Source organism: Juglans microcarpa x Juglans regia, chromosome 1D (genome assembly GCF_004785595.1).
Source record: "Juglans microcarpa x Juglans regia isolate MS1-56 chromosome 1D, Jm3101_v1.0, whole genome shotgun sequence".
Lineage (NCBI taxonomy): Eukaryota > Viridiplantae > Streptophyta > Magnoliopsida > Fagales > Juglandaceae > Juglans > Juglans microcarpa x Juglans regia.
Window position 1 is genome coordinate 5,942,272 of NC_054594.1, and position 16,455 is coordinate 5,958,726.

Below are 16,455 nucleotides of genomic sequence, written 5' to 3' on the forward strand. Positions count from 1 at the left end.
AACAAAGAATACGTGATAATTAGTTTCTCATCACTACCCAAGATAACATGACCAATAATATAAACCTGTAGTAGTAAATGATACACCTCTTAGTAATTGTATCTTTGTTTTTTCCCCCTAAACTTGTCAGTGTTCTTGAAATTGAAAACTTCTTCTATATCCACCCGAGAGCACCGGCTAGATAATGGAATCATACCTGAAACTGACATGTTAGAATGTATACAATCCAAGGCATGTGATAAAGTTATGTAATATATTAACCTGAGCATTTTCTGTTTTTACTTTTTGGAGCTCATCTTGAGCACGTATAAGCCTACACGTAACAAAGAAAGGATCAGGTAATGTTAGCAGTCAAGGGTGACTTAATGATCACTGAGTCGGCATGTGGTGCATTGATGTTAATACCTCCATTGCAGCTCAGCTATTTCATGAAGCAACTCCTTCTCTCTGTCATGAGCTGCTTCAAGCTGCAATCAGATATCAAAATCCGTACAATCAAACTAAAGCACAATTTCTCATTATACGACTAGAAGCAAGAAGCAAACTGATTGCATTTTCAAATCGTTAACATGAGGGATGAAGTCTGGCCATAGTCACCAAGGGCTGAATGTGACAAACCAACATGATCAAGGTGTTTAAACCAAGTACCTTCAAAGCATGCAGGATGTGGCTGGGTATAAACTGATTTAGGGTTAACATATGGGCGACAATGCCCGTAGGACAGCGCTTAAATAATTCCAAGATTAGAAGCAGTTAGGTGATTTTAGCGTTTTAATTGTTAGGGTTTCCGGTTTTTTATTTTTAACAAGGATGGTTAGTATAAAGGTATAGAAGGTTAATATTTATAATGTTCCCTGAGGAGTACTGTAAAGACCTAATTATAAGCAAATGGAAGGCAGGATTTCCGCAGCAACAATTAATTCAGAGGTTTTTTTGTGTGATAGAATTAGTGTAGAATGGAGTAGAAAGTTTAGAGAAAAAAAGGAAAGCAATTAGGTAAGCCACATTATAGTGCAACTTCTTCCAATAACCATTTTGCTTGTTCTTCAACACCGAGGTGCTCACAAGCTATTGTGAGGTCAAGATGTAAACCTAGATTTGAGATACAGTATCATGCTTGTAAAGGAAGACATCACTAGGTTTACAGCCTATATATACAACAAATTTGATGACTTCAACGAAAATGTATGATCTTAATGCTCCAGCTTTACGACTAAGATCCATGAGGAATCCATTAGTTAACATATAATCATGCCTTATCTATCGATTAAATAATCTTATCTTGGTCTTGTTGATAGGGAGGGTTAACAAAATAAAATTATAATGCTTCTATAAGTGTTGCTGTACGTATCTATAAAGCTACAAAAATTTCTTTGGCCTTGTACAAACTAGATGTGAGAACTTTCATAATGGTGATCATTGTGAAGAAGTACACATGGAGCAACCTCTTGGGTTTGCTGCTCAGGAGTGAGGGAAGGTCAGTTAAAGAAATAATTTATGGTTTGAAGCCGTTGTCTAGAGCATGGTTTGGGAAATTTCAAGAGATAGCACTGGAATTTGGTATATCACGAGGTCAAACAAATCATTCAGTCTTCCATTCACTGGCTACATTCTATATTCACATTGGTAGTAAATGATGACAATATCATTCCGGAAGACAGAGATACTAAGAGAACTGAAGAATTAAAGCATTTTATGTAAATTGAATTTTATAATAAAGACATAGACAAGCTTAGACATTCTATTGGCATAGAGATGGCTCGGGCTGCTAGTGGGACTTGCCTCACCCAAAGGAAGTATACACTAGATAACTTGGAATATACAGGTTTATTATGATTCAAACCAATTTGACACTCTAATGGATCCAAATCTGAATTCGATAGTTGGTCAAGGAGAGCTTATAAATGATCCAAGAAAGTATAGAGATGTGCAGAAAAGTCAACTTAGCTGTCTATTACAAGACTTGATATCTCCTTTGTGGTCAATGTGACTAGCCAATCTCTGGAAACATATAGGGTACCACTGTGGATTGTTGGAATATACAGGTTTATTATGATTCAAACCAATTTGACACTCTAATGGATCCAAATCTGAATTCGATAGTTGGTCAAGGAGAGCTTATAAATGATCCAAGAAAGTATAGAGATGTGCAGAAAAGTCAACTTAGCTGTCTATTACAAGACTTGATATCTCCTTTGTGGTCAATGTGACTAGCCAATCTCTGGAAACATATAGGGTACCACTGTGGATTGTAATACAACTTCTAAAGCATTTGGAAAGATCTCCACGACATGTATTGTTATCACTTACCAATTTAAGGGTACACAAATACAGACTGTATAGGGTCATCTTGGGGATTTTCAATGTCACAATGCCATTACAATCCTCCTAGAAAACCAACAGGTCTAGGCTAGGTTGGAAGTGCAAAAGACTCTATTATCAGTCATTTCAATTCAAAACATATAATCTTTTTTTGATGAATAATTGAAAACATCTAATCTATTAGATGTCGTCTAGTGTTAATAGCTAGCATTATAATCTCTTGAAGTAGAACAAATACCACATTTCACAGGGAAGCCATCAAATTAGTATTCTCAACTTATTGTTGAACTAGTCATTTTCAAGTGTAACAAGAGCGACTTCACTGGCTGTCTATGTTAAGTATTATACTAAAATAGAAAACAGGATTTTAAGAACCTACTCTGATGCATGTGTCATCACATAAAAATATCTTCATTTCATTAAGTTCTTTTTCTACTTACTATTTATCCAAATATTCTTTAAATAAAGGACTAAGAAAAACCAAAGTACCACCCCTATTCTTAGACACACCTCCAAATTATGACTTGCAATAATTACTTACCTCTCAAAACCAAATTTTTGTTATAAGCTGGTCCCTGAGTAAGATTGGAGCATTAAATTGGATGATATTACCCTCCATAAATTTTGAGGACACCACGACGCTCTTTTTCAACAGTCTTCTCTTTGGACAGCTTCCATAGACTTCAAGAATATTTGGATAAATAATAAGTAAAAAGGGGTAAGATCATGGTGGCTCACCAATTTCTTTTCTTATTTTTTTCATTTTTCTTAGTAGAAGCAGATTATGTTATTTCTATCCTAAATAAGGGTAAGATCATCATTTTACCCTTCAATCTAACTTGGGGGCAACTCATGAATAAAAGGTTCGATTTAGGGGTGTATTTACAAATTAAGTGGTAGTTTCTATTGCTTTTTGTAATTTCCCTTAAATAAAATCAAAAGGACTCATAAGCGTAGAGAAATAGAGGAGCAAAATACTTACAGTCTTAAAGTTATCAAAAGAATTTAAATGCAACAAGAAATAGAGCTCAACAAAGAAACAAATCTCAAAGCTACTGTTTTAAAAGATCAACTCTTGGCTAAGCAAGAGTAGATTTGGAGTTTCTTTTCTTTCTATCTATTTTTCATTTATAAAAGAAAAGAGAACTCTCATTACGTGGGGAGTCGCCAGGAACTATAGTTCAAAGATTAAAATTGAAGAAAAGTTGCATTTATTGAAAGTGGGGGAGAAAGAGGGTCTCTGCATATAGTTTGGAAGCTAAGAAGTTCTCTTTACATACTACTAAGAGGGTATAATGGTATCCATTTTCTTTGGATGTGTATTCGGCTAAAATAAAGCCCCCCAGAATGTTGTGGATTTTTGCTTGGGGAGGTGTACTGAGTAGAACTCTGACTAAAGATAATCTCATTAAAAGGAGGATCACTCTTGTTAATTGATGTTGTATGAGTAAATGATGTGGAAAAAGATAATCCCTTTGACTAAATACTTGCAAGCCCACCAAAAAGTGAACTTAATGTTACTTATCCAAAAAGTAAACTTAATGTTACGTATAAAAAAAGTAAACTTAATATTGAGCCTTCTATCCTATACTTTTTCTTCTAATCTTGTCTCGATAATTTTTGCCTTCAAGTGTTTTCCCATCCATAGCATGGCCTACACTCTAGTTTGATTGTAACCTTATATAATGGAAATTTCTACATGGGATCTAAAGGAAGAGATCCATATGTCTCCACCTCCCGGCAAGTTTGTTACACCTTCCTCAGAGGTTTGTCGACTACGCTGATCCTTGTATGGATTGAAACAGGCTCCGCATGCATGATTTGATAAATTTCGCTCTACCCTACTTGCGTTTCATTTTACTCAAAGTCTGTATGATTCCTCTCTTTTTCTTCGCAAGAATTCTGCAAGAATTGTCTTGCTTCTGGTATATGTTGATGACATTGTGATTACTGGCTTTGATACTGAATTAATTCAACAATTACAGCAGCATCTCAAGGCCTTTTTTCACATGAAAGATCTTGGTCCTCTACAGTACTTTCTTGGCCTTGAGGTGCAGATTACTCCGACCAGTACATTGTTGCACCAGCACAAATACACGCAGGAGGTGATTTCATTGGCTGGTCTCCAATCGGGTAATTCTGTTCTTACTCCCTTGGAAGTAAATCTCAAGCTTCATCAGGCGGAAGGCGAGTTCTCTCAGATCCATCCCTGTATCGGCAGCTCGTTGGGAGCTTGAACTACCTGATGATTACTCGTCCTGACATTTCTTTTGCTGTGCAGCAGGTCAGTCAATTTATGCAAGCCACCCGACATCTTCATTTAGTTGCTGTCTGTCGTATTATCCAATATCTGAAGGGCACCTTTACACGTGGGTTATTCTTTCCTAAAGAATCCTCCATACAGTTGGCGGGGTATAGTGATACTGATTGGGCTGGTTGTGCGCATACTCGTCGTTCTATTACTGGCCGATGCATGCTCTTAGGCAAAGCACTAATTTCTTGGAAGAGTAAGAAGCAAGACAGAGTTTCCAAGTCCTCCACTGAGTCTGAGTATCGTGTTATGTCTTCCACTTGCTCTGAGATCACATGGCTTCATGGGTTATTGGGAGAACTTGATTTTCCTCGGCTTCATTCCACTCCTCTCCATGCTAATAATACTAGTGCTATCCAGATTGCTGCTAATCCTATTTTCCATGAGCGCACGAAACACATCAAAGTTGATTGTCATTCCATCTGTGAAGCTTTTGACAAGCATGTGATTACTCTTCCTCACATTTCCACCACACTTCAAATGGCTGACATCTTCACTAAAGCTCTTCCTCGGCATCAACATCAGTTCTTGATTGACAAATTGATGCTTCTAGATTTCCCAGCATCAATTTTGGGGGGGGGGGGGGGGGGGGGGGGGGGGGGGGGGGATGTTACTAAGATAGGATTACATAGTTGTTGTACATGTCCCCCACTAGGGATTGTAAATAGACATCCAGGAAACACGACACTATTGTATAGACATGTTTCCAGGAAATCTGGCCAGGAAACATGGCAGGAAATCTGGCCAGGAAATCAGCCACTAGTGTGTAAATTCTTCTCTATATAAAGATGTACAAACCCTATGGAAAGGGCATTCAGACCGAAATTGACATAAATATGTTATAAAGATTTGGCACTCATGCAAATTCTGAGAGTTGTTTGATGATTCTTTTGAGAGGGAAAGCACGCAAATAAACCTATATATCATTACATACCAAAGATTTCTCTGTCACGGCAATATTTGCCGGCATGCCTACTCCATCAACCACACAGTTGGCTGCAGTGTAGGGGGAAAGTAACGAAGTTAACATCATCAAATATCAGTGGATGTTCAAATGTTCAAACTGAAGGGTCATTTGTTTCCTAAACCTGTAGAGTCACCAGCAGCAACTCGCTTCATTAGGCTTAAAATATTATCCTGTTGAAAACAAAATGATAAATACACTCTAATCATAATTAAATTGTAAACTAAAACTATATGGCAAGCCATACCCTTTGAACAATATTTGTCTGCAAAACAGAATGCAACACTGGGAAAAGGGAATAGCTGGCAAGATTTGGTGATGCAGCATCAGAAGGTGGTCGTGTAGGGGACGGTAGAGGTGATGGTAGAGGAATTGCAGGCTGTGGGGTAATCACCTACATAGCCCATTACAAAGAGATTCAGTAAAATAGGACAAACACTTTTTTCTGTCTCTGGAGCATATATGTGCAAACTGAGATCAGCTTAATATATAGCTCAAAAGGCATATAGGTGACCATGGTCAACGTCCTACACCTAACTCTTATTCGACATCCATTGAATTCCTGCTTGGGTCAACTTAACATAATTACCTTTTAATGCAGTTTGCAGCACTTTTATCACATAGAAATGGTGAAAACTGAAAAAGCTACATTTTGCCAACAGCACGAATCCTATAGTGTAGCAAACCTTACAACATATTGAACCTATTGCGTCAAGAAAAAACCTACCATAATTTGAAAGGAAACTAGGCTTGCTGAGTTAGAAACTCACCAAAGCACTATGTCTTTTAACAAAATATGACTTATTATCACACCTGAACTTCAAAATTTGACACAAGTATGTAATCGGCATGAAAATTGTGTACCTCCTCTCCCAATAATTATCAGATGGAGGGTATGGTCAAGGTTTTGAAATGCACGAGTAGCTGGTGTTACCAGTAAAAATAAAAAGGAAAAAACAGCAACTATAGCCAGAAAAAGTATCCAGCGAGAGAGAGGATAAACAATAACTAAGACAAATTGATATTAATAATCAGAGAAAAAAAAAACAAAAAAGAGAAGCATATTATAAAAATTGAAACCGAAGTACAGAGTAAGTATACGAGAGGAACACCTAACTAGAAGAAGTAAAAGATCAAGAAAATCCTGAAAGCTAGAAAAGAAAAACAGTCAAGAGCAATCCTCCAATGGAAAAGGGTTTAAAGAGGAAAGCCTTGAGTTCCACCTCCGTCCTCTAAAAAGTCTTCAAAACTTCAATCACATGTTCTCTCCAAAGACATCACATTAAACAATCAAGATCAGATTCCACAAGGTTTCACTTTGAAGACTCTCAAAGCTACCTTCCCAACACAAATAAATCCACCATTAATCATGGCATGACTGGACAAAACCCAAACAGACCAAAAACAGAGTTCTTAAGGGCATTAGCTAACTCACAAAAAATAAAAGGGGGTCAACAGATTCCTCACGCTCTCCTTATACATACAGCACCAATCAACCCTATGATCTGGCATTTTCTTGGATTATCCAACTACGTATTTCTCATAAATGAGCTTATTTGAGAAGGTGCATCAAGCACCAATACCAGATTGAACCCATTACATCACCCTCCAAATTGTATCTATGGGGAAATGAGATGTCATTTATTCCAAGGAACACTTTACATAGGCGTTAGTATGAAAGAGCTAACTTTCTATTGTTCTTCATTCCACAGGACATGTTGATAAGGCTAAAGATGCTCTAAGTAAAGAAATATAATACTGGAGGGAGTCTTTGTAATGTAAAAAACTTAGTGAGCAGTAGCAATACAAGGATCCTGCAATGCAACTCAAGGGTAGAAACAGCCAGGTGACAATGATAGAAGTCAAGGAATACAAATACATAGAAGCAATTGCTCAATCGAAGCAATGAGCAATTGACAGGAATGTTGATGAGGGAACAACAAATGTACATTGGGCAGTTTTATACATGAATGATTTATGTGCCTTTTTCTTGTTTAGGTGAATAGTTGTTCATGCAACACCACCAAAACATTACAAAGACAACCAAGGAAAGTCCCAGGGTTTTAGCTCAAGATCCAAAGGGTGGGGTGGAGGAGGGGTAGGTCCTAGTTTAACTTGTGTGTAGAAGGAATGAGAGAGAGAAAGAAAGAGAAAGGGGAGGAAATCTAACCAGACCTAGGCACTGTTAAACTCACCTGCAGACTGTGACTCTTTTGCAGTGGAGGAGATGGGACCACCTGAGAGAGGGAAACATATTAGCCTTTGCAAGAAAGAGGTATCAGAGCTGGAATCAAAAGAATCACCTTTTCTAAGTCGACATTTTCAGATGTAACTTTAAAACGTCCTTTCTGCTGAACGACTGGTGCCTTTGCTTTCTCATCAAGTTCATCACTGTTTGCTGAAAGAATAATTAAGTTAACTAAAAGTGCAGATATTACATTGCCAGAATATGAGAGCAAGTGGTCAAAAATCAATCACATCAATCGAATTAAAATTCAAGATAAGAAAAATAGTAAGAAATTTTTAGCTCTACCTGATGATCTGGATGCTTTAGAAGAAACTTCAGAGAGCACATCATCTGCTGCCTGTGCAACTGTTGCTGCATTGAAACTTGCAGTGTTCTGGGACTGATATTGCAACTTATCGCTGAAAATACCATTATATTTAAGTGATTAACTATAGAAGGAAAAAAATGCGTGAGATATACATCTAATGAAAGGATTGCTCAATGCTGTATTTACTGGAAAAGTTTAGTAAAGAGGATGAAGCAGTTTTGCATCATTTCTAATGCCTAATTGATGAAATTATTCTATTTGTTACTAGGGAAGCTCAAAATTAATAACAGCCATGGGCATGCCATTAGATTGTATTTCTTTCTATACACAATTTTGTTGGGATGAGTACACTGCCAAGTCAGAAAGATAGATAAGAGAACAGGAAAGTGTTTAGCAGACATACAATTTTTATCTATCAGATCTGACGTTGTTACCATACCCATTTTTATCTTGAAATTTCAGACCATACAAGATTTCGATTTCTGAGCTTTGGGAATTTCAAAGCTAGTCCAGTTTTTATATTTGCACTAGCATGGAAAATACCAGTTCTTTTTATTGGCACCGGGTGTCCGGGAACAGCGTCCCAACTAATTCCAGGGATACACAGGCCCTTGGCAAGGAGTTTCCTGCAAGTGCACCTTAGGTAATTTAAGCAAAAAATCCCCCGGTCCAATGGCTCCTAGAGGTTGTTTGCACCCAGTGGTATTCGGACCTTGGACCTTGCAAGGAACATACCACCAAGACCAAGATCTTTACCACTTGAGCCAACCCCTACGGGTTTGGAAAAATACGAAATTAGGAATGAATTCATTTGTAGGACTTCATAAAGTAACCTACTTTACTCTTTATCACTTAATGTCAGGTTATGTCTTATACTTTTAGCTGTTTATTCTTCCACTGTTCTGAGGTATAATACAATTAAATGAATATTTGATATTGGTTCGGGAATTTCAATTAACTAGAAAGTGCAATATGATATCTTTCCCAATTAAAATTTTGGATTAAGATGATAATTCACAAACTAAAAGAAGCTGACTGTTCTGGTTATGCCAAAAGGCCCAACAATTATATAGATTAAGAGTCAAACCTCTCTCCTTTAATAGTAACTTCGGGTGAAATCGTGCTGGCTGATGAATTTGCCCTTCCATGATGAAAGGGAAGGGTTGTTGCCTCTGATATTTTTCCATTGTTCTCCAGATCAGTCTTTTCAGCCACATTACTTTCAGCATGATCATCATGACGCGGTGAGCAATTCAATGAAATGTGCAGTTCATTGCATGAACTAGCAATGCTAGAGTCATCATCAGATTTCTCGCATTTGATTCTGGAAAATAAACTAGACTAGTTTAGACTACTTGGGCATTATCTTAACCAAAAGTTCTTGGCCACGACATTATCTTAGAGAAGAGCAACACTTCCTAGGTAGAAGCAGTACTCTTTGTAAGTTTAGAAAATTTCTCACCGTTGAAAAATTAAGAAACTAAGCAAGCAACATGATAGAGCAGTAATGTTGTAAAACAGCATTTCAGATAACATACTTGACTTCATTTGTAGTTGAGTCAACTAATGGCAGACGCATTGGTTGATATTGCATAACAGAACTATCTTCCTGTAAAACATTAGAATCAAGGTCACACAGAAACTTCTAAAAGTTCAAAAAAGAAAAAGTCAATTTATAAAAGGTGTTAACACAAATATAACTTCCAAAAACATAGTTGAAACGTCATACATCTCCAACTAAAGTTAACTATAGTTGATACATACCATGCCCACAACTTGGTAAGAGTTTTGGAACTGTAATTGCTTTTCAATCACATCTAATGCAGACAAAGAATTTGAGCTCCCTCCTTGATTAGCATCAGTTATAGGGTCATCAACGTCCTGAATCTGACATAATGAGAACCATATTCGTTTGTTCATTAGATTTTGCAGAACTTTCAGATATCACATGATTATGTCTCCAAAGAAAAAAGACAGACAGCAGTACCAGGGAAGCCTGAGCCTTCACATCTTCAAGATTGAAGTTCCAACCACTAATCCCTCGTTTATATTCATTCTAAAAAAAATGGAAAGAACATATAGAAAGCTAGTTACTTCTAGTATAAAAAGATGGTACCAGCATCAAAACATAAAAACCTTGCTCAGAAGTCTAAGATATCCATATACCAACACTGATACAATCTGGTCATTATATAGATGCAGTGAACACATAAAAGAAACTGGATACTCATCCACAGAGTGAATATACAAGTTATTGCTAGTGACAAACAAACAGTGAAATGTAAAGGTTTTATTTGATATCAATATATTAGCCTCTTTTCTTCACATGAATGTCATCCCTACACTCTTTGTTAAGAGTCTAACCATCAGGTTCATCACCATTGAGGGGTCACATGCATACGTAAGAACAAGGAAAAGAGGATGATGCTAACCCTTGGAAGATTAGTGAACTTTGGGCGTTTCTAATTTCCATCCATTAATAGCAAATAATATACAGAGAGAGACCCAGAAATTTAAGTTCCACAAGATTTGGATAATTTAAATTGGCTTCAATTAAAAAATTGTGCAATAAGTGTGTGAAAATCAAACTTTTTGTGAATAATCTGTTAAAAGCAACCTTTATTCTACGTGTAAATTAGCGGAAATTAAGTAAAATGGTTATACAGCAGAGAAAGCTAAAACATTAGACATGCATAAATGTGTGTCATATACATCATATATAAATGTATTTACATATATTCCCTTGTCATCCTTTCATTCCACCTATGCATATGATAGACCTTCGCTTTTCAAAATCCCCCATTTCTAACTGGGAATTCTGCCATTCTTTGGATGATTGTAATTACACAAGGCCTTACAATTTCTATCGATGGTCTAAAACATACATATGTATATACACTCTTAATTAGGTCGTACTTTAGACTTAAATTTTCTTTGGATATTTAGCTTGACGTCTTGCTCCGCCAGTGCCTCTAAAATATATAAAACCAATACAAAAATATAGAGGCATCAAGCATCATTCATATTATTTTTTGTCAGTAGCAGTGTGAATAATTTCACACACTGATTAGTAAATACTAAACGTCATTACCTATAAGTGTGTGGTAAGTTTGAAAAATTATTATGACTGTAAAGAGAGAAAGGCCAGAGAAAAAGGCATTGCGCTGCATTTGACAAGAATGGGTGATAAGAGAGACCAAGTTTAAGATTGTCACATAGATATTGCTACCATTTGAAGCATATATTGATAAACTCCAGATGGAAGACTAACAAGACCAAAAACATAACCCAGCAAAATAATCCTAGGCTGATAGAAAATTAGGCCTGAAAATATAATTTTTTGCCTTAAACAAAAGAAGCACCACAAAGCACAAATGCTCAATTCTTTTGATCTTTGTATGCTCGGATGTCTGCTTTTTGGTGCAACCATATTTCTTCATATCTTAGATTTTCTTGACCGCTTACATTTGGAATGAATCTTTAGGAAAACGTGTCATATACATGCTGTTTACGTTAGGCTTCTCCTCTTTCTGAAAATGGTTCTTCACTTATGATAACAAAATCTAGGGTTTTGAAATAGCATCTTGAAGGAAACAAAGATAATGAAAACTCAGATGGTGATTACGGGCAAGTTGATTCAGGTGATGACTGGCAAGAGGCATGAAGCAATTTTCATGAAGGCAGCAACTGCAACTCTAGAAAGCATTCCTCTAATGCATTGATCATTTTGACCTACATTTTCTAGAAATTTCCTGGCGACAAAGGCACACTTAATAATTTTCAGAGATTATGGTTGAAATACAATCAGTCCAAATGTTTCCATAGTGATTAAACATTTTCCCAGATGAATAAATATTAATTTTTTTAAAACAATAACCAGATGACTCCTAGTCATGTAAGCTGATCAAATCAATCTACCTATTGATTACAAAAGAATATAATATAACACAATTTACTGTATTGATTTAAGAGAAGAATTCCAACCTGTGAAATTTCCTCCTTCTGTCCATCTGGCATTTTCTTTTGTGCGAGCATGTCTTCCTCCTTTCTCTGTGATGGAAAAAGGATGTTGCTAGGTACAGATTAAAATAGCATAGAAAGGTTATGGCCATTGTCAAAAAAATAAAAAATGGTAACCTGACCTTTAATGCCTTAATTCGGTCTCCAAGAACAGGCAGGCCCTCCAAAAGTGTCCGTGCAATATAATCATTCGAACGAGCTTGCTTGAAGAAGGAATGCCTCAACAACTTCTTTGCAGAAGGTCGTTTTGAAGGATCCTTTACCAAGCAACTAGCAATCATCTGCTTAAATGACTAAAGACAAAGAAGAGAAGAACAGAAACTGTTTACTTCAACATAACCTAAAAGTGAATTTACCATGTTGTTGACATCTTACCTTTGAAAATTTCCTATCCCTTTCATAATCAAGGCCAGGGGGTGCATTTTGCAAGGTCATAAGCAGTACCTGGCAACAGAAAACTTGCTTTAGATAGGTTCAACAAGCTCCAGGGTGTTCCTGAGAATATGCTGATAAAAGCATGTCACATTCTAATCTATGCACCTTCATTGGGGGATATTTTGAGAAAGGAGCATGACCATGGGCAAGCTCCAATGCAGTTATACCAAAAGACCAGATATCGGCCCTGCAGGAAAAAATATGAAAACAAAAAGAGCAAACATAACTGTCCAATGAATGGAAAGGAGGCAATGGTTCAAAAAACAGAGTAAACATTTAGGAAAACAGTGGAAACTTAGACTGACTTGAAGTCATAACCATGTAGTTGCTCCATAACTTCAGGCGCCATCCTACAAAACAATGATTTGAAATCCTTGATTCTTGAGTTACGTAACAAGAAGCGACAAGTCAATGAACCAAGGAGCCTCATGCTTTTCAAGCATTTGGTTCAGCTTCTAATTTAGCTGAAATTTTTCTACCATTTCAAAACATCAGTAAGTGCAATAGAGAAGATACTTCTATTTTTTTCTAGATGGAAAAGGTACTTCTATTGCTTGTGCTAGCTAAGTGTGCACTATTTTCCTAGATAATATCATGACTTGGAAGTTGGAAAATGACTATATGCAGATGGTAATAACAAAATACCAGCAAGGTGTTCCAACAAATGTATTCCTCACGCGTTGCCTATCACCTGAATCAAACAGGCAGGCAGAAACACCAAAATCTCCCAACTTGATTGCACCACGTGCATCAATGAGAATATTCCCAGCCTATGACAATATATATAAGATAGTAATGAGCAAGGAACTAGAATAAAAAACAATCATGGTAATTGTAGAAACAATTAGAATAAACACATTAGTAACATAGAAATGACTATGATCCAGCAGGAATTAATTAAAGTAGCCCTATGCAAAATAAAAAATATCATTACTCTCTGTGACAAGAATGTGAAAGAATCTGTCAACTTTCACATCTCTTAAATCACCATTAGTGCACTTTTTAGCCTTATCATGCTATATATACAATCTGAACTTCTTGGACCACATCTATGAATGGTATTTGCGTTTATCACCACTATGTTACCGTTGCCTTGCATTCTAAGCTAGCCAGGATTGACAGTTCTCCAGGGAAAGCTACATGTTTGACTACCCTAGAAGTAAACTTTTAGCATTCAAGGGTCCAGACTCAATAATTTTTAACTTTATAAAAAAATAACAGGTATCAGGAAAAATCAAACAGTCGAACATTTTGTACACTACAGCAGGGCTGGTTGGAGTGACTAAAACCCTGTCTATTCCTCATCCCATATTGGCATGTAAAGGAGCACCCCAAGCCTGCCTTGTACTTCGGTTAAGGGGTACCAGGCACACTCCAGTAAGAGTGGACAAGAGAGTTTCCTGGTTAGAGTCAATTAAAGTTGGATGTCAATTAAAGTCAAAATGAGCAGATGTAATAAAAGATGGTTGGAGAATGTGCATTGAGGATCAATGAATGCACCTGTAGTAAGTCCCATTCAAGCAACCAATAGTACTCAAGTGAAGGCTAGATAGAAAACTATGAGTAAGAGATCGCATCAGCAAAAACGTTATTAATTAATTCAAAACAAGGAACAAGGAAACAACGGTTGAGCTTCCAGACAATAAAGTCTTATGAACATTTCCATGCATGCAAAACTAGCCAAAGAAAAAAAGTTCCCTGCCCAATACGTGATATAAATGAAATGGGATGAAGTATCAATACTCACTTTGACATCTCGATGTATGTGCCCATGATGATGAAGATACTCTAAACCCTTCAACACTTCACGTAGTATCGTTGCTATAACTACCTCTTCAAAACCATCAGGATATGCAGCCTTCAGTATGTGAAGACAAGATCCCCCAGCCATGAACGGCATGACAACCCACAAGTTATGGTCACTGACAAAGGAACAGTTTGATTTAAGGACATTAGGATGATCAACCAAGACCATTGTTTGCGCTTCACGTGAAATGCTATTCTGCGAAAAGGATGAAAGAATATATCAAAACAATTCTCGGGAATCGCATCCATAATAAGGATTGGGAAAAACAAAAAGGAACCGTGCAAACTTCAATCCAAAACATGTCATACAAACTGCATTCATTCTAGAAAGGTTCCATTGAAATCAAGAGGAAAAGTTTAGTGGAAGAAATCTGAGAAAAACGCTTAAGACTGATAAAAATGGCAGATGCAGGACCATCTGGAGTTAAAAAGATTTCTCCCGCAGATATTAGTGCAATCTGTGCAATATAATTAGTTCCGACATGGGAATAGCATGATCAGATCAGCATCTCCCAATTTCAGTCCTCTCCTATACATTCAAAAGTTGGACAATATTCCGTAACGACACATAATTTTGATATTGTGAAAATTGCCGAAGCAAATGCTGAAACTTATATCGACCAATTTTGGCAATCAAGCACCTTTCTGAATATCGTCACTTAGATATTATTGAGGTAGAAAATTTTCACGAAATGATCATTGATAATTAAAAAAAAAAAAAAAAAAAAAAAAACACACATAGATACATTGGTCGCTAATTCAACACTGAACGAGGAAATAGGAAGATACCAGATCGCAATTGCCACGTTCGAAATCGAGTATTTTGATGGCGACGATCTCGTCGAAGGGCTTACAAAGAGCGCGGTGCACAGAAGCGCTCACACCCTGGCCGACCTCCTCAAAAAGCGTATAATGCTCGGGTCCAATCGGATACTTCTTCTTCTCCATCTTCCTTCTTCTTCTTCTTTTTTTTTTAATCTTTATTCAATCTTTCCAATCACTCTCACGAATCCATTGCAATACAAAGAAGCAAGCACAGAAGCAGCAGCTAAAAAAAGGGAGGAACTTTAGAAATCCCAAATAAAAAAAGAAAGCAAAAAATAAGGTAAATGGAATGAACGGCGGAAAGAAAAAAGAAGAGGAAAGAAGAAGATTAGGAAGGTTCATTAATGGAAGGTTGAGGCGGAGTCACATGTACGAGGGAGATAAAAGGAAATTACCAAGCACGAAACTGAAGAAAGAGTTTTAGGAAACCAGGGCATTGATGACGATGACGACGAGATTGTTTCTCTTTCTCTCTCTCTCTAGTCTCCCCCCGGCTTTCTCGTGAGAGAGAGAGAGAGACAGAGACAGAGACAGAGAAACTAGAAAGAGCGAAGCTATCGGATCGCCCCTCGAATAACGTTTGTAATCCAGGGAGCCCGCCACTCGTTCTAGAGCTTTTTTGTTTCCGTTTTAGCAACAAACTCTCACGTGATCCCCACGTGACCTTCCTTTTTTTTTTTTCATTTCCTTACTTCTTAATCACTGATATTTTGGGGAAAAAAACCGGCCGAAAATCGGCTGTGTAAGGGGTAAAACCAACTGTTATGGTTGCCGGCCGGTTCACGATCAGTTTGGCAGTTTGTTGGAAATCAGTTGTGTCTCTTAAAAAAAAAAAAAAATTCCCAAATGTGCCATTCAATCCAACCAGACAACCACAAAATTCAAAATCCAGAAAATAGATATTATAAACAACAAAATCATCTAACAATCCAAGAAATCGTAAACAACAGAATCATCTAACAATCCAAGAAAATAGTAAGCAACATTATCATCAATCAAGAAAATAGAAATAACATTAGACAAAAAAATTTTTATCTGGAGAGTGGAGAGGACGAAATGAGGGGGACGGCTGAGGAAGCTGCTGATGCCGATGCTGCTGGAGAGTGGAGACTGAAGTGGAGGCGAGGGCTTGAAACGGAAGGGCATGGAGAGCTGCACAGCTGCGGATGCTGGAAGGGATGAGGCGATGCGCCTCTGGAGATTGAGAGCAGTGAGAG

General features: G+C 37.1%; 1 protein-coding gene across 3 annotated transcripts; it reads right to left on the reverse strand.

The window, feature by feature from the left end:
• Positions 1-114: 114 nt before the first annotated feature.
• On the reverse strand, positions 115-15,814 carry LOC121236912 (serine/threonine-protein kinase BLUS1). Of its 3 annotated transcripts, XM_041133426.1 has the most exons (22): positions 15,634-15,814; positions 15,203-15,461; positions 14,355-14,609; positions 13,253-13,377; positions 12,913-12,957; positions 12,713-12,794; positions 12,548-12,616; positions 12,295-12,465; positions 12,137-12,202; positions 10,140-10,208; positions 9,917-10,039; positions 9,691-9,761; positions 9,240-9,476; positions 8,131-8,243; positions 7,901-7,995; positions 7,793-7,834; positions 5,845-5,991; positions 5,722-5,770; positions 5,568-5,629; positions 406-467; positions 262-313; positions 115-196 (listed from the first exon to the last, which is right to left on the reverse strand). In XM_041133426.1, the coding sequence occupies exons 2-22, from the start codon at positions 15,359-15,361 to the stop codon at positions 191-193; spliced, it is 2,100 nt and encodes a 699-aa protein (XP_040989360.1). In that variant the 5' UTR covers positions 15,362-15,461; positions 15,634-15,814; the 3' UTR covers positions 115-190. The 3 variants fall into 3 exon arrangements, with proteins under 3 accessions (XP_040989360.1, XP_040989375.1, XP_040989366.1); XM_041133441.1 differs by lacking the exons at positions 5,568-5,629; positions 5,722-5,770; positions 5,845-5,991; XM_041133432.1 differs by lacking the exons at positions 115-196; positions 262-313; positions 406-467; positions 5,722-5,770 and having other exon boundaries at positions 5,580-5,721.
• Between the last annotated feature and the right edge of the window lie 641 nt (positions 15,815-16,455).

Coding starts and splice junctions, on each gene's coding strand:
- LOC121236912 (XM_041133426.1), bottom strand. CDS start 15,361: ATGGAGAAGAAGAAGTATCCGATTGGACCCGAGCATTATACGCTTTTT. Junction 12,466..12,547: donor GGGATAGGAAATTTTCAAAG/GTAAGATGTCAA, acceptor CTTTGTCTTTAG/TCATTTAAGCAGATGATTGC. Junction 9,477..9,690: donor TCAACTACAAATGAAGTCAA/GTATGTTATCTG, acceptor TTTATTTTCCAG/AATCAAATGCGAGAAATCTG.